Raw genomic sequence first — 24,101 nt, 5'->3', positions numbered from 1 at the left:
AGGTAACCACTGTTAGTTAGGAACAAACACAGATATAAATGCGTACATGTGTGTAATCGGTCTTATCTGAGATCCTGTCCTCGAGGCATTGTCCTGGAGGTCTCTTGACCCTGATTTGAGGCCCATTCCCCCCTCAGGTGGCTGCTGTGCTGTTGCAGCATGTTCACAGATGTTAACATTTCTTCTTAAAGTCCTGAGGACCTTGGCGAGTGTAGAGCTCTACGGGAATGGCCTTAAAAGGCTGAGCGCCATCAGGAAGCCCCCTTGACTGAAGTGAAATCCAGACACATTGCTCTCCCCTCCCCCCCATGAATATTAAGAGGTGCTTTTATTCTCTTTTGGCCTTAGGATTTAAGGATCACAATAAATTCCTTTCTCTTGCAGGCCTCAGTTTCTCCATTAGGGCCCTTTGGTCCTTTCCAGGTAGAACGTGATGATTCTGAAACATGGCTTCTTTTACCAACATAGCCCATTTACAACTGATCCCTGACACATCAAATCTTGATCATTCAACTAAAGGAAAACACAGTTCTTTTCTTGAATCATGAGCTCCTCTGGTTCATTTGAAAATCTAGGTTGTCCTTCAAAATCCAGTTTTCACACAGCTTTTCTTCCAGAGCAGGCCTTCCCTCCTCTGCTAGGACAATATTTTAACACACATGTGGATCCCGAGTTTGCTTTGGCCTTCCTTTCTTCCAGATCTCATGCCTGCTGGGCCAAATCGAATTAGAAGGTCGGCGACCCCCCTTGATGGCATCTGGCAAGTCACTGCCCTGCTTTGAGCCTTATGAGTTCACCCCCAGGGCCGGCGGTTTCGTCACTGGCAGATTCCTCACTGGCATCAAGCCTCCCGTATGTATTTTGGGTTTTACTCGTGTCTCTTCTCATTGCCAGGCTCAGTGGTAGGAGGCCCATGACCTTTACCAACAACTTTGACCAAGGACGATCGAGTAATAAATGTCAGGTCATTTGTTGCTTACTCATGAGACCCGGTGACCCATGAGGACCCTGTTGTGTTCGCCATTGTAATGCCCGAGCTTTCACAGGGCTTGGCAATAGGGAGTGCTCAGTGTTTGCTGAGAAATGAAAAGATGAATAAGACCAATCCCAGCTCCACCTTTTCCTGCCGTATCCCTCAAAACCATTTCTCACCTACCTCGAAGGCAGCTGGAGAAGGGAATGCCCCTCTCCAAGTTGCCCTCCATTGCCAAAAGGAACATCACAGAGATTGATTTTACGAACCCCCATGAAGAGTATCTCCCATGGCTCCTCCTTCACAGTGGGAAAATCGAGTAGCTGTGGCAAATGTCTGGTTCTTCCTCAGTCAACAGCACACTTCTCCCCTAAGAAAAAGGTTTTCTCCTCGTATTTGCCAGAAATGGCTTTTTGGATGTTAGTACCTTTGTTCCTTGGTCAGTGCCTCTCTGCAAGATCAGACAACTAAGACCAGGCTATGAACAGGAGCGGCCCTTGGTTTCAAGGCCGCCGACTGCTCCAGGGGCTCCTCGGCAGTCCCACATGGGCTCTCCAGGGATCACCCGTGGCCTCCGGCAAAGGATGGAAGAGAGATGATCTAGACCAGTACTTCTTAAACTCTGGTTGTGACCCCTTAGTGAATCATGAAATCGCTGTAATAGGTAGTGACTGGCATTTCTTTGAGTAATAAAACAGAATGGGGTGGTGAAGAAAGCATCCAAGTAAGGGCTGGGATAGTTTCATAAAGTTCTCGTGTGAGTTTTCTGTCTCTGTGCATGTGTGTATCTGTACGTTTGCTGACGACTATTACAAGTGTATTTTTTACGGTGGGTGAGTGAAAACATTTGGAAAGCACTGTGCACCTCTGGTGATGCTGTGGGGAGCGGAATTCAGGGATGTGGGCTGAGTGGAAGAGTGATGAGGCCCTGACGCCATTTCCATCTGGAAAATGGGTGTGGGGCATGGGGTGGAATGCACGAGTGCAGGGAGAGCTCCTGGCTCCTGGCTCCTGTACACAGGCCCCACTTACCCCTCTGCTCTCAGGCAAGGGAAGACAAGGGTAACCACAGGGGAGGGCGAAGTCACTGGGGCCGGTGGGCCCGTAAGAGCCGAGGGCCGTAGGAGATCAGACACAGCTGCTTTAGGAAGCACCCCATCCTCACTGTCACCTCTGGGCCTGGCTCCGCCTCTCCCACAGGAGTTCTTCTTCCACTGCATGGCCGGGCGAGAGGGTCTAGTGGACACTGCTGTGAAAACCAGCCGCTCCGGCTATCTCCAAAGGTAAAACACCTGCTCTGTCACCTCCGTCATCTCTTACGCGGTCATTGACAGTTCAGATGAAAAAACTTTAAAAACTGCCATGGTTGCCCTGAGACAGGAGATAGTGGCTCTTCTTCCCCTTCTAACAGACTGGTAGAGCATGAGCTTGGAGGGTTATGCAGAGGGCCCCTGCGTTCTGCAGGCACACCATTCCCACCCCCCTTTGCTTCCCCAGGGGAAGTTATGGATCCGGGGAAAGGCCTGAGCAGTGAGGAGCTCATCCTCTGCCCTGGGAGGGCTGAGTGTCCGGGATGGTGTAGAGAGGGTTCCAGGCCCAGGGGCCCTGCCTGTGAGTCTGTAGTTAGTGTTACTCTCTCTACAGATGCCGGTGTCGCATTGGGGTTCCCCGGCCCACATCTTCTTGTTTCTCTCCTGTCTGGGAGGAAAGGGAATAAATAGCCACTCTAACTGGCCTGTATGGGCAGGTGGGAGGGAATGATGCTTAAAACTGAGCAAGGCCTGACTCCAGAATACCCAGCAGGACAGGATGGCAGGTCCCTGTGCCCCAGCCTCCCCTCTCTTGGAGTGCAGCAGGGGGAAGCTCTGCCTTGGGGAGTTTGGGCCATGGTTCTTTATGAGTCCAGAGAACCTGTGCTGGGAGAAGTGGTAGGAAATGGAGGAGATGGCAACAAGAAATCCCCACGCCTCTCGGATGTGGTGTGAAGTCCCGTTCTCTGGGAACTTGGGTGACTATTGCACGGGGAGGCAGAGCTCCTTTATCCTTCCCTCTGAGGTTTCCCTGTCTGTCTGCTCCAGCCCTGTCCTCTCTCCTGCTTCTGTGTTCTGGAGTCCCCAAAGCTTCATCCTGTGCTTTGGTCCCCTCCCCCTTGACTCCCAAGGCTGTAGCCCACAGGGTTGGGCTAGGAGAGGGAAGGGTGGGTTTGGGATGGACACCCCTGGGTGGCTGGTCGTGGGCAGCCGGTGCAGCTGGGTGAGTTCCCCTCTCAGGAGCGTAGATCACATGGCAATTTCCTCCCATGAGCAGGGGTTACACCCCACCTCCCATTTCTTAAATCACTCAACAAATACATGTGTTATGTAGAAGCTAAAAAACAAATGATCAGGTAAGTCTGGGGCCAGGGGATCTCTGTGTGGGGCGGGAGTCCCTGGAGCCCATTAATTATGCAGTAGGGAGCAAAGGAGGATGTATGGGATCCTGCTTGGAATGGAAGAGCGGCAGCCAGGGGGGCAAAGGGCACGAGCCTCTGCAGGATCCATCTGCTGATGGGGCTTGGGGTGGAGAGGTCACGTGCAGTGCTTCAGACAGGATGGATTGGAGGGGGCCAGCCTGGCTGTGGCGGAGTTCCAGCCAGACACCGGAAGGCTGTCCCCCAGGAGTGGCGATAGAAAGGAAGAAGCAGGTGGGGTGAAGACAGAGCCACTGGCTGAAATGCAGGAAGAGGAGGCAGGGAGGCAGCAGACAGACCTGGCTGAGTTGGCAGGCCTGAGTGGCAGCACAGGGGCCCGGTGGGCAGAGAGGAGAGACAAAACATGGGTGTCAGCAGCAGGATATTCAAGTAGCCACATCCAGTGGACATTTTCTTTTTTTTTAAGATTTTATTTATTTATTTGACAGAAAGACAGCCAGCAAGAGAGGGAATGCAAGCAGGGGGAGTGGGAGAGGAAGAAGCAGGCTTCCCACTGAGCAGGGAGCCCGATGTGGGGCTCGATCCCAGGACCCTGGGATCACGCCCTGAGCCAAAGGCAGACGCTTAACGACTGAGCCACCCAGGCGCCCCTCCAGTGGACCTTAAAGACAAGGCCTGCTGGTCAGGAGAGGCCTGGCCATGCAGCCTTGCAGGGCCAGAGCCAGTGCTGAGAGCTGGAGCCCCGTGGGCAAGGAGAACAGAGCAGAGGGCACAACCAGCACTCTGGCATTTGCAGCACCAACCTTGCCAGGCCCTGGGCTGGGTGCCAACAAGACGGTGGTGACTAACCCTAACACTCAGGTCTGTCCTTGGAGTTTGGGGGAGCCTTGGTTACTGGAAAGCCTCCTGTTATGGTGGCAGGAAGAGATTGCGGCAGAATGGCCAGAAGTAAGCTAAGGAGCCAGCCCCAAGTAGCAGGGAGAGAGGTTGAGGGAGACAGCTGACCGCCGGGAACACTGGAAAAAGGGGCAGAAGTTTAGGGTTAGCACATCGGCATTTAGTTCCCAATGTCCCCTTTGTTTCCCTGGCAAATCTCTGGACTAACCTTGGGGAAGCATGGGGGTGGGGGGAGGCAGCCCTCCTGCCTTACCTGCCTTATGGGCCTAAAGATACTGGTCCTTGGGGAGCTCTTCGACACTTGGACAGTGAAAGGCAGGCAGCAGTCCCTGCTGCTGGGGCTGCACACGAGAGCCCGGGCCGAGGAGTGGCGGCTAGGCTCTCTGTCACATGGCTGAGGCTTCCTCCTCCCAAAGAACCATGAGGAAGTGCAGCCCCTGGTCCGGAGCTGCTATAGCGCAGAGCCTGGGCCGTGAGAGCCTCGCTCGGCTGTCTGCGGAGCAGCGGTCCCCCTTTCCACCGTCCGCTGCCTGGTCTCCATACAGGTGCATCATCAAGCACTTGGAGGGGCTGGTTGTCCAGTATGATCTGACCGTCCGCGACAGTGATGGCAGCGTGGTACAGTTCTTGTACGGGGAGGACGGCCTGGACATCCCCAAGACGCAGTTCCTGCAGCCCAAGCAGTTCCCCTTCCTTGCCAGCAACTATGAGGTAGTTGGGCCCGGCGTGGTCCCTGGGGGTGTTGGGGCCCGGAGCTGCGTGGTGGGCCTCGCACCCTGAGCTTTGCCGTGGGGTGAGAGCAGCTGTGGCGGGGAGAGTGGGAAAAGGTTGTAAAGCACCGTTCGATGCTTCAAAGCACTTGACATTTCCACACCTGCTCTGGGGACTTGGATCGCATGAGACGGCAGGGAGGCACGCGTGCCTCCGGAACAGCAGCTACCGTCTGGGGGCACTTGCTGGGTGCCGGGGCACCGTCTGCTTTTAGCCTCACCACAACCTGGGGGAGAAGGTGTTCTGCCCCTCTTACAGCTGAGGAGTGAGTAGTGGAGCGGAAGCGACCAGCGGCGTGTGGCAGCCTGTGTTTGCACGCAGGCCTAGCTGACACACAGGCTGGTGGTTTTCGTACCATACCTTACTGCCTCAGAAATGCCCGCCACCAGTGACTGAGCGGTCACCTCATTCAGTCCAACACCGAAGCCATCCTGAGCTGCCCGTGGCCAGACAGCAGATGGCAGAGTTGAAGATTGCCCTCTGGCGCTGGCTCCTTCCCATCCTGGCACCTGTCCCAAAGCTTTGATCATCACTTCCTCTCCTCTTTCCTCCCTAGAACCCCCCCTGGGTTCTGGAGGGGCTCTGAATGTGCTGGTCTCCCGCCTGTTATCCCTGCAGCTCCTAAAAACCACCAGCTCCCAAGTCCAGGAGACACAGGGAGGGCCCTGCTTAGCAGCGGGTGCTCAGCCTTGCTGAGAGCCGTTGTGAGGGCCCCCGCACAGACCGTCTTCTCCTGTGAAGTTGTGGGACGTGGCTCTTGTGCTGTGCCCTCCTCTCTTTGATCTTGTGTGTGTGGTTTGTGTGTTTGTTTAGGTGATAATGAAATCGAAGCATCTCCATGAAGTTTTATCCAGAGCAGATCCCCAAAAAGCTCTCCGTCACTTCCGAGCCATCAAAAAATGGCAGAGCAAGCATTCCAACGCCCTGCTGAGAAGAGGCGCCTTCTTGAATTATTCACAGAAAATTCAGGCAGCTGTGAAAGCCTTGAACCTTGAGGGTGGGAACCAGAATGGCCGCAGCCTTGGGACTCACCAGGTGACTTCGGGTGGCTGTGTCCCCCGTGTGTAGAGCAGATAGACCTCTATCAGGGATTGAGGAAACGGGTTAGTTTCCTCATAGTGGATGTAATAGTATAATCTGGTTGTGTTCACTGTTAGGAAACAAATGGAAACAAATTCCTCAAATAGGAGTGAGGAGGGGACTCTACACAGGTGTGGGCAGGGTTCAGGGAAACTGACTGGGGCTGGTGACTTGGGTCCTTACTACCCCAGGTGGGCAGGAACAGGGCGAGCAGCACCAGGAGTGGAGGGGGTGGCTGTCGGCAGTAGGGAGGCATGGCCTGCTCAGAGGCTTCTTAGAGAGGGTGGGGGATAAATGCCCAGCTTCACTCTCCTCCCATCTTCCCGTCTGCTGCTGGGACCTCCCATTCAGCAAACTCAGCTGGCAGCCAGGAGGCAGGGGAGCACTTTGAAGCAGTTGCTGTGGGATAGCTTTGGGGCATTGAGTGTGTGAAACCCTGGATGAGGGACAGACAGGTCCTGGTTGGCCTAGGAGGGTCCTGGCTTGGCCTTTCACCCTAGCATTATGAATGATAGTTCAACTTTCTACTCTAATAGAATTCCAGTTTGGATGGTAACTTTCACGGTCACCCTGCCTGTGTCTGAATGGACCAGGATGAAGAGCTCAGAGAGTCGTGGTCAGGCAGTGCGTGCTGGGGTGGATTCTGTTGACCCCTGTCCTAAGTGTTGAGGTGGAGTTCTCACTGCAGTCTGGTTCTGTCTCCGTCCCCTACTCCTATTTGGAGCCAGTGCCTTTGGTCCTCCTTATTCTATGTCCCAGGAAGACAAGCCCATTCCTGGTTTCCTCCCATGTGCCTGAGTCCTGTACTCCCTTTCAGATCTTGAAGCTGTGGGGTGAGTTAGATGAGCAGAGTCGAAGGAAATACCAGAAGAAGGCAGCTCCTTGTCCTGACCCCAGTCTGGCTGTTTGGCGCCCAGACATCTACTTTGCCTCGGTGTCAGAAACATTTGAAAAAAAGATGGATGACTACAGTCTCGAGTGGGCGTCTCAAGCAGAGAGGAGTTACGAGAAATCAGAGCTTTCTCTTGACAGGTAATGACATTGACTTGTTACAGGGCATGTGCACATGGAGAATCTGCCACTCGGGCCTTCCTTACCCACTCCAGAAGGGAGGGCAGCCTCCTGGGTTTGAGCCTCCAATAGGAGGCAGGGAAGAGAAACAAAAAGGGCACATTGCAGGCCCAGAGGGCTCTAGGACAAGCAAGAGCAGGGAGGCAGGAGTGGGCACCCTGCCTGGCCCAAGACAGAGGAAGATGCTCTGCTGGACGAGAGCTTGCAGAAATGGCCTATCTCGAGCTTGGCGTGGTGGTCATGGCTGATTGAGAGGCAGGGAATCTGCTCACCATTCAGCAGCTTCTGACTCTGACCCAGGGCCATTCATTCACAGCCCTGTGACACCGTGGCTCAGCCTCTCCTGAGGGGCTGGATCTCATGACTCCAGTGTTCCTCTGAGCTTTGGATTCTGAAGTCTTAAGCAAGAAGGACCACATGCAGTCCTCAGCTTGGACTTGTTCACCCGTAAATAAATCAATAAGTAGGAAAACCCCATGGTCTAGGTGACCACACGCTAGGTGGGAAGCCAGGCATGTGCCAGTACTGAGCCACATCGGATTAAAACATCACAGGTGTCCCCAAGGAAGGCCTGCTATGGGGTTCATATTGGAGCAGTCCCCTAGTCAGGGGATCCTTTCCACTGCACTCACTAAGCCCGGCCTGCAGAGCTGGAAGACCTCCAAGGTATGGGCCCTGGCCTGGCCGCTCGTCCTACACCTGGTGAGACTCACAGGGTCCAGGAGGGGGACTGCAGGCAGAAGATAGGAATCAGGGCAAATGAGTGAAGGCAAACACGTGAGGGGAGGAACCGGAGGGGAGGAAGAGGCTCTCTCTTTGCACCTTAACATGGTTTCTCTAGTCAGGCCTCTGAGGGGCCCAGATAGAATAAATCACTCTGGGTTCTCACAGGTGCCGGCAGGGCTTTTCCTGTAAGAGCAAGACCCTGATGCCCCTGCCCCCTTCACCTGCCTCCCTGCAGCTCAGGGCACTGGCCGTTTACCTTCAGAAGGACCAGGGGTGCTGCATCAGGAGTGGGGAGAGGTTAGCCCTGGGGAGCATCACTTGGGCTCAGAGGGCCAAGGGGGGAGGCGATTCTGCCTCAGTCGCTCTCACAGGGGACTTGTTAACAAGCAGCGAGCTCGGGGTGAAACTCTGAAGCTCTGGAGGTATTCCTCTGTCAGGAATACTGATCGGTACCCAAACCTTACCGGTTTGAAGTAATTGGGAAAGATGACACAGCAGGTTACAGAAAAGTCTGACCTTTTTTTTTTTTTTTAAGATTTAATTTATTTACTTAGTGAGGGCGCTTGTGTGAGGGGGGAAGAGGAAGAGAGTCTTAAGCAGACTCCCCGCTGAGCATGGAGCCCAACTCGGGGCTCAATCCCACGACCCTGAGATCTCTACCTAGCTGAAATCAAGGGTCAGATGCTCAATGGACTGAGCCACCCAGGTGCCCCAGAGGAAAGTCTGACTTGTAAAAAGCACTTGCTTAGGGGTGCCGGGTGGCTCATTTGGTTAAGCGTCTGCCTTCAGTTCAGGTCATGATTCCGGGGGTCTGGGGTGCAGCCCCGCGTCAGGCTCCCTGCTCAGTGGGAGCCTGCTTCTCCTCCTCCCTCTGCCCTACCCCCCACTCATGTTATCTCTTGCTCTCTCAACTAAATAAATAAAATCTTAAAAAAAAAAAAAAATGAGGGGCACCTGGGTGGCACAGCGGTTAAGCGTCTGCCTTTGGCTCAGGGCGTGATCCCGGCGTTCTGGGATCGAGCCCCACATCAGGCTCTTCCACTATGAGCCTGCTTCTTCCTCTCCCACTCCCCCTGCTTGTGTTCCCTCTCTCGCTGGCTGTCTCTATCTCTGTCGAATAAATAAATAAAATCTTTAAAAAAAAAAAAAATGAAAACACTTGCTTAGACATGGTAGTGTTAACCACTTTCTCTGCATTCACATGTGGGTGCATCTGGTCTTCACGGGTTGCGCCCCTTCCTTGTTCCGTGTGCTGGGGTAATGCAGTGTTCCTGTGGCTGTTCTAAAAGAGCCAGCTTTCAGGGGCGCCTGGGTGGCACAGCGGTTAAGTGTCTGCCTTCGGCTCAGGGCGTGATCCCGGCGTTATGGGATCGAGCCCCACATCAGGCTCCTCTGCTATGAGCCTGCTTCTTCCTCTCCCACTCCCCCTGCTTGTGTTCCCTCTCTCGCTGGCTGTCTCTATCTCTGTCAAATAAATAAATAAAATCTTTAAAAAATAATAATAAAAAAAAAAGAGCCAGCTTTCATAGGAAGAATGGTCAATAAATCACAAAGCTGTATAGCATGCACGTTTCCCATGTGGCCTGCAGCCGTTTGTACCAATTAAGAAAACAAACACCTCCCATTCCTCCCCGACCCCATATCCCCATAACTGTTTAGTGAACCCCTTCCTAGTTTGTACAGTGGGAGGTGGGGAAAAAAGAATTAACCGAGGAAAACGTGAACAGCAGGCTCAAATTCTCACTGCGAGGGCGCTCGAGGTGACTGGAGCAGAGTGGGCGCCTGACAGCCTCAGGGCAAACAGGAGTAGTCCGAGCATGGAATCTAAAGCTTCAGTCACCCAGCTGGGATCTGTACTGTGTAAGTTAGGTCATCCCAGGGTCAGTAGAGGGATTTCAAGGTTGAGAAGGCTCGTTTGCCTAGGAAAAACAAGCCCAGAAAGAGGGAGAGCTAATAGTGCCGCACACGCTGGATTTGGGTGGCGTTGACAGCTCCTAACAGGCAGAGGTGGTGTCTGCGCTCCTGACCCCTGCCCCCCCCACCCCCTGCCCCATTTCAGGTTGAGGACCCTGCTGCAGCTGAAGTGGCAGCGCTCGCTGTGTGACCCGGGTGAGGCCGTGGGCCTGCTGGCTGCCCAGAGCATTGGGGAGCCCTCCACACAGATGACCCTGAACACCTTCCACTTTGCTGGCAGAGGCGAGATGAACGTCACCCTGGGCATTCCGAGGTGCAGGGCTACAGGGGTGCATAGGGTGGGGTCTGTCCTACACTCACTCCTGGGGAGTGGGAGAGAGAAAGGATGGAAGGGAGGGAAGCGGGATCTCGTCAAAAATGGGGATTAGGGTTGGACTTTCCGGAATCCAGCTGGTTTCTATGGCTGGATCCGTGCCCAGGCCTCTTAGAGTCTCTGTGTATCCCTCTGCCAACTCCTGTATCGGTTACCTGGGATGTTTGTGAAGCTGCGCTCCTGGGGTCAGGACTCAGGAACGGAGGTTATTAACAAGCCCCATGCACCTGGTTGCCTAACTCCGGGGGCACCATTCACATAGACTGTGCCCCACAGTGGCCCTTCCAGTGAATGCACTCACCTACAGCAGCATGATGGCCACTGGGCAGGAGGAAAGAGTGGGAGACCCACTTGCGTTCAATACCTGGCCCTGCCACTTTCTGGCAGAGAGACTTAGGTTCCTCAGCTTCCCTACCCTCAGGGTCCTTGATCTGTGGAAGGGAGGAAGCCAGGGCCCCCCTTGCAGGCGGGCCGTGCGGGCTGACAGAGCTCACGGGCAAGGCCAGGGGCATCAAGGTGCCTGCACCGGGTAGGAGCGCTGCAGACACTAGTTACCCATCCCTGCATCTCTCATTCCGTGAGCTCCTGGTAAGCCTCCAGCGTGGGCACGGCCCAGGTGATAGGAATCATGAATAATACTAGCCTGTCCTGTAAGCTGACAGGAGGGTCACTTGTTGTCACGCATGGGGCCAGAGCTGGGACTTTCTGATCTGGCATGTTTCCTTGCAAGATCCCCAGGCTTCTCAGACCCCAGAAGAGCTCTAATATCTTGATAAGAAAGGCCTCGTACAAATAGGGACTCTGGGCACCTCTTGTGATTAGATGTGCCCTTGTTCTATGACAGGCTGAGGGAGATTCTCATGGTGGCGAGTGCCAACATCAAGACGCCCATGATGAGCGTGCCCGTGTTGAACACCAAGAAAGCTCTGAAGAGAGTGAAAAGCCTGAAGAAGCAACTCACCAGAGTGTGCTTAGGGGAGGTAATTGTCTCTCGGACCTGGCTATGCCCCGGGTGGAGGCGTTTTCCTGCATCTTCCTCTGTGAAGAACAGAATTTGCTGGCAGTTCAGACTCTGGGCTCCCAAAAGAGGGAGAAGCTTTCTCTGCCAGGTGCCGAGCAGGGAGGAACCAGTAAGCTTTAAAAGTCATCATCCCTTCTGCAGCATTATCGAGTGCCTTAAAAATGCTTCCTACGGTAACTTACCAGCCCTGCCGGAGTCCACTGCCTGCAGCCTTGGGCCATCTCTGGAGGTGACCTACCGGCTGTAGGCCCCTGTCCCCCAAGGATTCACAGAGCTCCGTGGGTTTCTCTGGGGATTGGGGTTTGGTCTGTGGCCCCTGCTCTGACCCCTTAAACCCTTGGATTTCCCAAAACCCGCTTGTCATGCACAGTCCCTTGGGACTCAGGCAAGTTGGGTTCTCTCTGTCCATCTGGTTCAAGGTGTTGGAGAAAATTGATGTCCAGGAGTCCTTCTGTATCGGAGACAAACAGGACAAGTTTCAGGTGTACCAGTTGAGGTTTCAGTTCCTGCCACATGCGTATTACCAGCAGGAGAAGTGCCTGAGACCCCAGGACATCTTGCACTTCGTGGAAACAAGGTGAGGACTCCGGCCACATTTATGGTTCGACTCCATCATGGGCCTTGAGTGCTCCATACCACAGGCCTCCTGGAGATTGGGCGCATTTGTCTAAATGGGTCCTTCAAGGGCAATGTTGGGGAAAACAGCAGGCCGTGCAGCCCGATTTGGAAACCTCCGTCCTGATCTGGCTTGTGCATTAACCACACACCACTCCCTGAGAGTTTTCTTCTGTCTGGTTGATAAGTCTTGTCTTCTCGGGTCTGGAGGCTTTAAGGTGTGGAAGTATGTGTACCGGAAAGAGGATGGAGCCCTGTCACCGCGGTGCGGCTGTAAGGGCAGAACCAGCTCACAGGGGTGATTTTTGACATGACATTCCAGGCGGCATCGTGTAGTTCGCAATACATTTATATTCTGTTGAATAATGGGCAGTATGCCAATGGCATGCTGCTTTTAAACCCCAATTCTATAGCTGGGGTTCCCGGCAGCTTCCTACAGAGAAATTCTGGTTCCCTTCTAGTAAGGAGAACAAACATCCTTCTTCTCTCAAGCGCGAGTGACTGCTGGCCGTTTGAAAAGCGCAGGCCGCCATGCTGAGTACACAGGAATAGGGTGCTGGGCGTACCGGGGCTGGGGTAAGCCAGGAAGAGCCAGCGAAGCACTTCTGACTCTCCAGCTGACCCTCGACCACGCCGCGCCAACTCAGGCGGCTGCAGGTGACAGGCCAGTGAAGCAGGCCAGGAGGCCCCCCGCAGGCTGGAGAGTGCAGAACCTGCCTCAGGGGGATAGGAATGTGGGTCACGGTGGCCAGATCTTCTGATTCAGAAAAAACAAAGCCTCTCCCCCCGATTTTTTTCTGTCTTTGGCTATTTGGTTACTTGCTTTTGCTTTTATAAATAAGTCTCCTAATTTTTAAATAGCAGCAACTAATTCGTCCATTTTCAGAAACTTGGTAAGGCCCAAATAGATCGCATCTGTCAGCAGGGTTCGGTCACAGACCACCAACCACTGCCTCTGATATGGACCAGCTCTCGGGCCCTCCCGGAGCCTCCCTGAAATAGAGAAGCAATGGGGCAGAGTAGAGGCTGAGCCCACTGCGTTCGGTCATCCCCCAGCCTTCACTGAGTGGCGCGCATCCACAGAAGAGTATGGATGCAGCGTGGCCAGGAGAGAGCAGCTGCTCTGCCATTGGCCCGCTTCCCTGTCACGTGGAGATGTGAGCCGGCTTCAGGCCAGCCCTCTAATCCTGTGGTGTTCAGGACAGTGGGTATTATGGTAGGTGAGCTTGGGTGTGAACCCATCCCCCCGGAGGGGGCCCTTCCAGGCAGATCCTGTCCCAGTTTCCCTGAGCCTGGGTGAAGCCTGGGGAACACGTGCATTGCTGTCCGCCTGGGTGGAGAAGGTTCCTTTTACCAGGCAGACCCAGTGCTCTCGTGATGCTGGGCCATGTCATAGGAGACGCGTCTCCAGCCTGCCGGCTCATTAATTAACGTAGAGGAACAGAACTCCCAAGAGCGCGGCATGTTTATGCTGGCCAGGCAGCCCTTTTCTGAGAAATGGGAATTAGGATCACATGGTCTCTTGAGAATTATCAAGAGCAGGCAGAGTTGGAGGGTCTGCCCCGTTTCTAGTCACCTAGGGCTTTCGTCTGCCGAGCAGGCAGGTCCGCATGAGGCATGTGCCAGGCTGTGCTTAGAATTCTTTTTACTTACATTATCTCAGGGAATTGAAAAATCCATCACTTTTTAAAAATTGTTTCTTAATGAGGGACAGCCCTGGCTTCTTCCCAGAAGTGAAGTACTTTTTCAGCTCGTAGTTTGTATTTGCGTGTGCACTTGAAAAGCTGTGATAAACACAGGCATGTGCAGGAGCTCTTGGAGCCACTTGCAGCTCGAGTGGATGGGGCCAAACACAAGACAAGGAGCGATGTGTGGACCGGGTGTGGTTTGGACTGTCCTTGACAGGCTTGGGCGCCAGAGCAGCCACAGTAAGGCCTCTCACAGACCACAAGGAAATGTCAGTGTGCTCCCAGAGAGTGACAGCCCCCCTTCCTTCCTTCCTCCCTTCCTTTCCCTCACCTCCTCCACTTCCTTTTCTCTCTCTCCTCCTCTTACCTCCCTCCCTCCCTTCCCTTTTCTTCTCTCAGCTATTAGATCGTGACACTATTTTGACAATAGAATGGAGAAGAAGAAAAAGAAACACAGAGGCACTTCTAGACGGCGATGTATAAGCCTTGAAGTTTCTCTAAGTATTCGTACCGCCATCTATCACTTTGGATGTTAGTGTAACTCATCTGGAAGGTGGGCCAGGGGCGGTGAAGTAGAGAGAGCACCAAGCTAGGAGTCGGGTGTTCAGTTCTGGCCTCCCGTCCCCAGCCGTGAAACGGCCAAGCTGGCTGTGCACAGTTACAGCTCCTGTGGACCTGACTTCGCAAGCAGCAGGTGGTGCAGCTGTTGCCAGGCACTCTTGGAAACAGCCAGGGGTCATATTCTCTGTTTGCAATTATTCATGTGGGATGGGAGGTTTCCCCGCAGCCTGTCCTTCTCGTTCCCTTTCGGTTGCCACATTCTGACACACAGCAAAACCTGCACAGAGCAGCCATGGTGGGCCTTCAGTTCCCTTGCTCTTGGCAGAATCACGGAAGGGCAAACTGTTTGTGCCCTCAAGAGGATTCTGGCACACTGGTAACGTGTATGCCACTTACTGGTCAGGGTTCATTCTGCTTCCTCACCCTGTCTCATGTTCTCCAACAGTTTTGTTCACTAAAAGAGGCAGGCCAGGCAGAAGGGATTCCCAGCGAGGGGGGATTAGGGAAGATCTCCTTGGGGACGTCCATCTGCACTTAGACCCGGCTTAGGGGTTGGGTGCAGCTCCAACAGGTAGAGAAGGGGCTGGGGAAATTGCTGGCAGAGGGTACACCAGGGCTGGTGGGAGCAGACGGGTATTTGGGGGTGGGGGCCAGTTGTGGAGGGCTGGGGGGAGGAGCCTTGGAGGGGTGACATGGCCTGCCACAAAGCTACCGGCCTAGAGATTCTGAGGAGTCAGAGCAGCAGCCCCGAAGCAGTGGGAGGAGACGAGCAGCTCCTCTTGGGGGCAGGGAGCAGCAGGCCTAGGGCTTCCACATCCCCGTCTGTCCTGTTTCCTCTCCTCACTATGCAATAGGCTCAGGTCGGGATGGGAGTGTCCCACCGTGTAGATGAAATCAGGACCTTCCTCCCTGGTTTCTGGCTGAATGCAGATTTGAACCAGAGCCTGGCCTTCCAGGAACTTCTCTTTCTCCCCCTCTTCTCAGTTGGATTGTATCTTTTCAGGTCAAGCCTGGCCTTCCCTCATCTGGCCCTTGTCCCCACCCCCAGTGCTCGGTGACCAGGCTCTTCCCTGGATTGGTGGGTGAGGAGACTTTTTTCTGCCAAAGGCAGTAACCTCAGCAAAACCATGCACAATTTTAAAAAGTTAAAAAAATAATAATAATGAGGAGGGAGAACAGTTGTCTTTTGCTGTTAATAAACCAAACAGTAAATATTTGACTTGCCTACTTAAATTAAGACTGTGCTCCTGTATTTTCTGTATTTTCATCTTTGCTTTGCCCCCAGGGCACATGATACACACATTATAGGCACTGAGATAGTACAGGATGGCTGGCTGGCTGGCTGAGGGACCTGATACTTAATATAATTAAAAGCAATCCATTTTGGCATGCTGTTCTGGCCTGAAGAGGAAGACAGGCAAAAGATTATGTGAAAAAAAGAAGCAGGGGGGCGGGGTGAGGCCTTAAGGGAGTTTAAAAATAGAGAAGTCAGAAAGAAGAGGTGAGGGGCCAGAAAAGGGCCCCTAGGCTCTGCTATAAGTTGGTTCTTTTCAATTGGTTTGGTTCCAACCTGTTGACATGATTTATGGCCACAAAGTAAGTCATCTTTGCCTTCAAAACCCTAATGAACTCTTGCACATCTTAATTCTTCCATCAAATTGTTGGGGCTCCCACCCCAAGGAGATAGGAGATGTCAGGCCCTTTCTGGAGATGCTGTGCCACTTTCTGGAGATGCTGCGGGGACAGGCCGGGGAACAGTCCTAGTCCTGGCCTGGACCTCCCTTTCCTGCCCTAGAGTCTGCTGTCCTCGTCAGACACCAGCCACAGCCACGCTAGCACCTTCCACTTACCGACCACCCACTCCACCAGGCCTTGTGGCCGTTCTCGGACAGGGGTCACGTCTGAGCCTTCGAACAAGACCGCACGGCACGTATTCAGACGCACATTTTACAGATGCGGGACTTCAAGCTCAGGCGGCTGTCGTGCTGAAAGGCGCACACCGAGGAGTGGCGGGCCTGGTGGGCTGTGGAGCGGTGCTCTCTCCGACGTGCTCTCTGCCCTTCAGCAACAGCAGGAGGGTGAAAAGTGAGCTGAGAGGAGACGCTGTATCTCTGTCTCATGAGTAAATCCCTGACATGGCCTTTGATGGCTGTGAGACCCTCGGATAGAACTTCCTACCCCCGCAGCGAGGGGAGAGTAGAGTTGCTGGTACTGAAAGGGCCCGCGTGGCTTTTTTCTCGTTTCAGGTTCTTTAAAATTCTGATGGAATCCCTCAGAAAGAAGAACAATAAAGCCTCAGCTTTCAGAAGCGTTAACACTCGGAGAGCTACCCAGCGGGATCTAGACAACTCTGGGGAGTCGGAGAGGAATCGCGTGAGTGGGTCCCCCCGGGGCCCCTCTGGGACCAGCACAGGGGAGGGTCCCAGGGCTACGGAGGCCCATAGGGTGGCTGCTGCCTTAGTCTTCTCTCCTGGGAAAACTGCGATTGTTTTCAGCACTCCTCAACCCCCTTCCTGGTTTTGGCCCCTCTTCCCATGTACCTTATCTGTCTGCCGTGCTGACAGAGCGACAGTGGGGAGCTGGTCTGATTGGCCTTAGGTGAGGGCCCAGGGTCATCCATCTGTGTGTTCTCAAGGACCACGCCATAGTGATTTTTATCCTGAGGATAGGCTCAAAGTATTGGTACCCATTGGGCTTTTGAATGCTTTTCTCTCGTTTCATGTGCTCCTGCCTTTGACTTCCCTGGGCCAGGTGAAGTGAGGCCCACAGAGTACTGGCAAGGAAATTGGGCTCCAGGAATAACAAAGAAAGGAGCCAGGGAAAAGCTATTGGAGGCATCATGCAGGATGATGATACCTCATCTGCCAGGAGACCCGGGGGCAGTGTGGGCAGGTCCCCGAGCGTCAGCTGAGCCAGCGGCAGCTTTAGGGCTACATGGCAATAGTTGTGCCAATGCAGCCAGCCTGGCGGGGGCAGGGGGGACACAGTGAAGACTTGGTACTGCCCCCACCTTGCTCTGTGATCTCAGCTGTGTCAGCTCCTGTCTCTGGGCCTTTCTGCTCACCCCTACAATGAGGGACTGGCCGAGACCACAGAGAATACTCGGTCTGCGGCCCAGCAGGCCTCCCAGTGGGCTAACTCGAGCACAGATGGGCATGGACCGTCTTTGAAAGGCTGCTCAGTCTATCCTTAAGGCACCCAGAAAAAGACTATAAGAAATTAGGAGCCAAGGTCAGAAGGTGTAAATGTCTGGTTTTTAAAATACTCAATAGTCCACCAAGCCAGTCCTCTCTCTTCATCTCGACCTGCAACAAAAATATTTGGAACAATATCTTATACCATTTATTTTGATGACTTAGAAAGCCTTGTCACTTTTTTGACATTTTTTTAAAATGCAGGATTTTGCAAGTGATACATGTGAAAATGAAGCTTGAAGAGATGGAGGCAGGGAGTGCAGGACTGGCCCGGGGCAGGGACTGGATGGAAGGGTTGGCTAGGAGGAAGGGTGGGTAGATGGGTGGCAGGTGGAAGTAAAATGAATGGATGGTTAGGTAGGCAGGCAGGTGGGTGGCTGGGTGGCTGAGTGAGCAGAAAAGAGGATGGGTGGGTAGATAGATGGATTCACCAAGCACTGGGTTTTGGAGTCTGTCTTTTTTTTTTTTTTTAAAGATTTTTTATTTATTTATGTGACAGAGAGACAGCCAGCGAGAGAGGGAACACAGCAGGGGGAGTGGGAGAGGAAGAAGCAGGCTCATAGCGGAGGAGCCCGATGTGGGACTCGATCCCAGTACTCCGGGATCACGCCCTGAGCCGAAGGCAGACGCTTTAACGACTGCGCTACTCAGGCGCCCCTGGAGTCTGTCTTTTTCCTCTGTGTCCCCAAACCACAGGGAGAACAGGAAGGCGATGAGGAAGAGGAGGGGCCCATTGTGGACGCTGAAGCTGAGGAGGGAGACGCTGATGCCTCTGACGCCAAACGCAAGGAGAAACAAGAAGAGGAGGTGAGGGGACTGGCCAGGGTGAAGGGGCTATGGTCACATCCCTCCTCTGTCACACCTGCAGCAAAATCGCTTGCCACATAGGACCACACTTCTGTTACCATGCTGGAACCCATTAGGAACCTTGAAACAAATCTGGCCTGCCTAGCACACGTCTCGATGGAGAAGATGATGTTCACAGGGCAGGAATTGGGCAGGGGTCATCCCAGGGCTGCCCTTTGGCTCTGGATTGAATGAGGTTCAGGGACCCAGAGGTTTTTGCAGGGAGGTGAAGTCCGGCTGCCTTGTGTTTTTACAATGAAAATATACTAAAACCAGTCTCATGGGGGCGCCTGGGTGGCTCAGTCCTTTAAGCTTCTGGACTAGGTTTTGGCTCAGTGGGGAGTCTGCTTGAGATTCTCTCTCTCCCTCTGCTCCTCCCCTTGTGCTCGCTTACTCTCTCTCTAAAATAAATAAATCTTAAAGAAAAAAGAAACCAGTCTTGTGACTGCTACTAGGACCAAGGGCAGTTTAGAGGGGCTGAGGAAATGGACAGGCAAGGGAGAGCTGGAGGAGGGTGAAGAGTGGTGGGAGTTGGGACTGAGGGGCTGGCATTGGCCAGGGAGGGGCCGCCGGGACAGAGGAGAAGGCAGCCCAGGCCGGTGGAGTAGGGACCTGGGTGCAGCCTGTCAAATAAGGCCTCTGCAGGGGTGCTTGTTCTGCAGGCGAAGTCCAGACAGATGGGGGCCCAGGTGACACAGACTGTCCCCCATGCCCTGCCAGGTGGATTACGAGAGCGAGGAGGAGGAGGTGGAGGAGGAGAACAACGATGAGGACGTGCAGGAGGAAGGGCACATCTCGGCGAACGGTGCTCGCAAGGAGCAGGATGAAGAGGTGGGCTCAGGCCCCGAGGAGGACTCGCCCCCAGCTGCCCCCCTCACCCAGCCCCGGAAGTCCACCCGCAGCAGGGAGCCCCAGGGGGCCGAGGCCGTGGAGCGCCGGGTGCAGGCCGTGCGCGAGTCGCACCCGTTCATAGAGGACTACCAGTACGACTCCGAGGAGAGCCTGTGGTGCCAGGTCAGTGCCGCTCGCGACCCAGGCAGAGCCCCGGCGAGGGGCCTGCTGCTGAGGCCCTCCCTGCATCAGCCGGGTGGCTTGCGGGGCCTGTGGCAGTGGGTTGCGGTCTCTTCATAATGCCAGATCCCTTAAAGGAGCCCTCTGCCCCACATGGCTGCCCTCCTCATTTGACTCAAACCGCTTGTGGGCCTGTTCTTTCTGAGTCTTTCTGACTATGTGAGTTTGATCGGCCGGGCCCTGGGGGTATTTTTAAGCATCTCGCCACATTTCATCGTCGGCGCTACCGAGTTGACGTGCCTCAGAGTTGTTGGGGAGCCAGCGGGAGTGTGCCAGTTCCTCACACCCACGGCCTCTAGGCACCAGCTTGGGGGTTCCCTTAAAGGCTGGCTGGTGAGGACGCCTGCGCAGCTACACACGGACTGATGTTTTTGTCCTTTGGTTTGATCCAGTCCAGTGGTTCCCAAATGGCAACGTAGATAAGACTCGTTGAGTAGGTTACCCACACGAAACGGCAGTTGTGACACTTCGTGTGATCGAAAGGTTATGAAGGGCACTGTTGAACAGATGTGATTTTCAGCAGTGTCTGTGAAGGTGTCACCTTTGGGTGACTGGAGATGGCTGCTCTGTGTGGTCCGTTAGGCCACCCAGCGTTCGCGTGTGCAGACCCAGCCTTCCCCAGCAGGGCCACCTGCCCCCAGCCAAGGTGTTTGCTAAGCAAGCTTCGAAGGCGTCACCCGGGAAACCAGTTCGGGGGGCCTCTGCCTCCTCCTGGGGGCTAGGGGTAGTCCCCTCCCCTGGCACAAACCTCCCTCCTCTTGCAGGTGACTGTGAAGCTCCCTCTGATGAAGATTAACTTTGACATGAGCTCCCTGGTAATGTCCCTGGCCCAGAGTGCCGTCGTCTACGCGACCAAGGGCATCACAAGGTGCCTCCTGAATGAAACCACCAACAAGAAGAACGAGAAGGAGCTTGTCTTAAACACGGAAGGAATCAATCTGCCGGAGCTGTTCAAATATGCTGAGGTACATGTCCCCTCTCCACATTGTCTGCTGCCCGAGAGCGAGGTCCTCACGCTCTCTCAGGGCCTGGCCATGGGGAGGTGAGGCCCCAGCCACGATCCCCGGGCCCTCTTCTTGCAATCCACCGTGAGCGTTAGCCTAGTTAAGACTTGCGGTACAGAAGCCTGCTTAACGTTATCTAACCTAGGGTTTCTCAAACTAATGTGGCTATAAATTTTTTTTCCTTGAAATTAAAACCTCCCCAAAGGCGATTTGTAAGTAGTGGCCGAGTTACTGGCTTGGGAGCTGCGCATTCCATCTGGTAAAGGAGGCCCTGGGAGCAGAGGTGGCCCAGACCAGCCGCCCAGTATGCTGTGCCCCGCCTGCTCCTCCTGCTTCGTGCTCCCACTTCATTGGATCCCCCGAACCTTTTGAGTTGCTCTCAACCCCTGGGCACAAAGGTTTCCCCAGAGAATACTGAGGTGCTGGGACCCCTGTACCCCACCCTCCCAGGTCTGCGCCCAGCTGACGAAGCTCTCCCTTCCTGGAACACTTCTCCCACAACAGCTGCCTTGCAAAGGTCCCTGCTGCCCGGATGCCTGTCTGAAGACAGAGCTGGGTGGGCTTGTATCTCCGGGGAGTCAGCCCCCGGCAGGGTGAACTCTTGTCATGATCGCGGCGTTTGTTTAAACAAGGCCGGGGTCTCCACCGTGTCCTGTGGGGATGACCTGCCTTACTGCAGAGCCACCTTAGGGCCCCCAGAATTGCTGAGCTGGAGCCTCAGGCCCCTGATGAGGTCCAGCTTTCCCCCATGGAGCTGCCCCATCACTGCCCCTTGTGCCCTGGAGAGGGATTTAAGTGTCTGCTGGAGAACTTCTTTCACCTCCCAAAGGAAGCTCAATTCCAGGAAACATGTCTGTCTGTTAAACAAGGAAATATCTTTCTTCCTGTTGGCCTGAAGCGGGTACCAAGTTATCTCTGAGCTCTGGTGGTGACAGCGAGACAGACCTTGGGGCCTGGCCACCCGCAGCTCTGCCTGCACTGTCCCCCTTCGTTGATCCTGGGCCACCTCTGGGCCACTTCGTCATCGTCAGCTGTGCTTGACTACCAGACAAGGAGCGAGCTCGGCCCGGGGGGGTCATGCCAACAGACGGGAGCAGGAGGCCAGGCCCTCCCACTCACCCCTCCTTCTTCCCTAGGTTCTGGACTTGCGCCGCCTCTACTCCAACGACATCCACGCCATGGCCAGCACCTACGGCATCGAGGCTGCGCTGCGGGTGATTGAGAAGGAGATCAGGGACGTGTTTGCTGTGTACGGTAAGAGGGGCCATGGAGAGCGCTCAGAAGATCCCGGCGTGGCAGGCCAGCTCTGTAGGAGCCAAAATGTGGGTGCAGTGAGCATGTGGCCTGTGGGAGACCCTGACAGTGACCTGGGAGGACAGGTTTCAGTCCCATCACTGAGGGCTCCTCTCCCACCCGGCCCGACCTGTTTCTCATCTGGCCTCTGAGGAAGCTCCTGCCTGGGGACGTGGCCCCAGCCTGCCTTCAAGGGTTGAGCTCCCAAGTGAAACAGTGCTGTTAGGTTCTCATCTCCTGCAAGTCTGGAGTCTGTTTCCTGGGCTGGTGGATAGAAGCGGAGAGTGGGCTGTACCAATAGTGTCCAGGGATGAGGGGGAACTGCCCAGCCAAGGCTGGGAATAGGTAACTGAGCTGGAAGTGGAGCCTGGGGGTCTGACATCTGAGCCTATGTGCTGGCTTGTGTCAGGTGACACTGTTCCAACGGTCCCCTTGTCATTGCATAATCCTTCCTGGTGTTGCTGCCAATGTGACAGGCATTGCGGTCGACCCCCGCCATCTCTCACTGGTCGCCGACTATATGTGCTTCGAGGGCGTTTACAAGCCATTGAATCGCTTTGGGATCCGATCAAACTCCTCCCCTCTGCAGCAGATGACATTTGAAACCAGCTTCCAGTTTCTGAAGCAGGCCACCATGATGGGTCAGTGCATGGGCAAGTGCCTCTGGCCTTCCCTCTCCTAAGTCTGCTCTGGGCAAACAGCGTTGTCCCCTGGGCACCTTTCCACATGCCTTCCACACAAGTGAGATCTTGGAATCTCACTGAGGAAGCAGCTGGGGAGGGTGGGCAGTAGATGGGAAAGCTACCTCTGCCCTTTTGAAGGAAAGGGAGAAGGGCCTTCCTTTCTTTCTGCAAGCAGTGCTGCCTCACATAACCTCCTCGGCTTCCGGGACTCAGGGCCTCCTGCTGGCCTCCAAGATGCCCCATCTGCCCAACCTCTGTTGAGCCCCCTCTATCCCCTCACATCACCCCAACTTCTCCCTCAGCCGCCTAACAAGAGCTCTTGTGTCTCCCAGGATCGCACGATGAGCTGAGATCCCCTTCCGCCTGCCTCGTGGTCGGGAAAGTCGTCAGGGGCGGGACAGGCCTGTTCGAGCTCAAGCAGCCCCTGAGATAGTGGCTGCCACGTACCATCTGCCTGGCCTGGAGGACAGCCAGGAGGACCTGGGGGAGGGCCTGGCCTGCCTGCCTGTCACATGAGAGGCCCAGGAGAGCAGAGTCCAAGGTGGTTCAGGGTCGTTGTGCTGGGCACGGCAGTGATGCTGGGGGTCCATGAAAGCAGCTGGCTTCTGGGCGGGACCAGCTTCAGCCGGAAAGTGGCAGCGTTCCTTGGCCTTCCCCATCTCAGGATATGAGCCAGCTTCACGGAGTCCCCCGAGTCCCTCTCAGGTGGCCAGCCCTTCCCCTGTGTGGCACCTCTGAAGTAAGGAGGTGAGGTCCTATTGCTGTGAGCAGCCAGTGACTTCAGGCAGGATTCCTGGGGGCTCTTGAGTGGGAACCTGGAGCCTGTTGCCCCACGGCCTGCTCCTCCCAGCTGTGCCAGTCCCTAGGGGCAGAGTTCCCACAGAGTGTCCACCCAGGGCTCTTTGCCTGGGCCAAGCCCGTACCCCCACCCATCCAACCTCTGTACCCGGGGCAGGGCCCCATCAGCTCAGGCCCACAGACAACCCTGAGTCACCAGCCGGACTGTTTGAACAAGTTGCCTGGCTTATCTTCCCCGGCTCTGCTCTCGGCATTGAGGCCCACGGCCCTCTCTGCGGGCCCTGCTTCATCTGGGCTGTCCAGCCTCCCTTGACCTCTGGCACCACAGCAGGGGACCCTGGCATGAATAGAAAATCAGAGGACTTGTACAAAGGCTTTGTAAAACCAGAGGCTATTTCTATTTTTGTCTAATGTTATTCCAACTCAGGCTGAGTAATAAACATCACTGGAATTAGCTATTGGGAGGGAAAAAAAATTAAAAAGACTTCGGTTTTTGTTTTTTCCTTTGGTTTGTGGTTTCTGCATTTCTGATCTGAGAGTCCAGAGCTGAGATTTCTCAGCGCAGTCACGTCTTGGGTCCCTTCTGTTCCTGTCAGGATGTGGGGGAGAGCACAGCCCCTGCTGTGTCCCCTTTCCTGAGCCAGCTTCTGGCCCCATGGCCAGGAGAGTAGAAGCCAGTGGGAAGGACCTGTGTGCGTCAGGTGGGAAGGGAGGCCTTGCTTGGGGCAAATGACCACGCTGCTCCCTCCAGACACGTGACAGAACCAACCACCCTCTGCCTCCTGTGCCCACGGTGGGGAAAGCGCCAGCAATAGCTAACGAGGGCTTGGTACAGAGGAATAGCATGGCTTCTGAGGGGCACGGGAAGAAGGTCACAGTGGAGTCCTGTGCCACAGGCTTAAGGTGTGTGTTCTTGGGGTAGTGGGCCAATTTATGACTCGATAATTCCCACTTCTACTAGAACTGTGGGAGATGGTTCCTCAGGAGATCACAAGGTAACCCGCCGGACAAAGGAGCATGTGGTTGCATGGCCCCACGGCTCGGGGGGTAAGGGGTAAATTCCGTGGCTCAGCCCCACTCAGGCGCCGAAGGTACAAAGGGGAAGGAGCAGG

At 54.8% G+C, this 24,101-nt stretch overlaps 1 protein-coding gene across 1 annotated transcript in view; it reads left to right on the top strand.

Moving 5' to 3' along the window:
• Positions 1-23,492, top strand: part of POLR1A (RNA polymerase I subunit A) — a 78,986-nt gene extending 55,494 nt beyond the window's left edge. The window contains exons 20-34 of the mRNA XM_045808858.2: positions 700-852; positions 2,174-2,256; positions 4,826-4,991; positions 5,865-6,086; positions 6,949-7,163; positions 9,988-10,155; positions 11,060-11,195; positions 11,656-11,813; positions 16,347-16,473; positions 17,991-18,101; positions 18,861-19,154; positions 19,976-20,176; positions 21,352-21,469; positions 21,985-22,149; positions 22,524-23,492. Coding sequence (XP_045664814.2) covers positions 700-852; positions 2,174-2,256; positions 4,826-4,991; positions 5,865-6,086; positions 6,949-7,163; positions 9,988-10,155; positions 11,060-11,195; positions 11,656-11,813; positions 16,347-16,473; positions 17,991-18,101; positions 18,861-19,154; positions 19,976-20,176; positions 21,352-21,469; positions 21,985-22,149; positions 22,524-22,624 — 2,418 coding nt within the window. The 3' untranslated portion in view covers positions 22,625-23,492. The remainder of the gene's footprint in view (positions 1-699; positions 853-2,173; positions 2,257-4,825; positions 4,992-5,864; positions 6,087-6,948; positions 7,164-9,987; positions 10,156-11,059; positions 11,196-11,655; positions 11,814-16,346; positions 16,474-17,990; positions 18,102-18,860; positions 19,155-19,975; positions 20,177-21,351; positions 21,470-21,984; positions 22,150-22,523) is intronic.
• Positions 23,493-24,101: the final 609 nt, after the last annotated feature.

Source organism: Ursus americanus, chromosome 7 (genome assembly GCF_024610735.1).
Source record: "Ursus americanus isolate L20-20 chromosome 7, mUrsAme1.1.p, whole genome shotgun sequence".
NCBI classification, from domain to species: Eukaryota; Metazoa; Chordata; class Mammalia; order Carnivora; family Ursidae; genus Ursus; species Ursus americanus.
The sequence above is the reverse complement of the archived record's forward strand: the minus strand, read 5'-3'. Positions and strand labels throughout refer to the sequence as shown.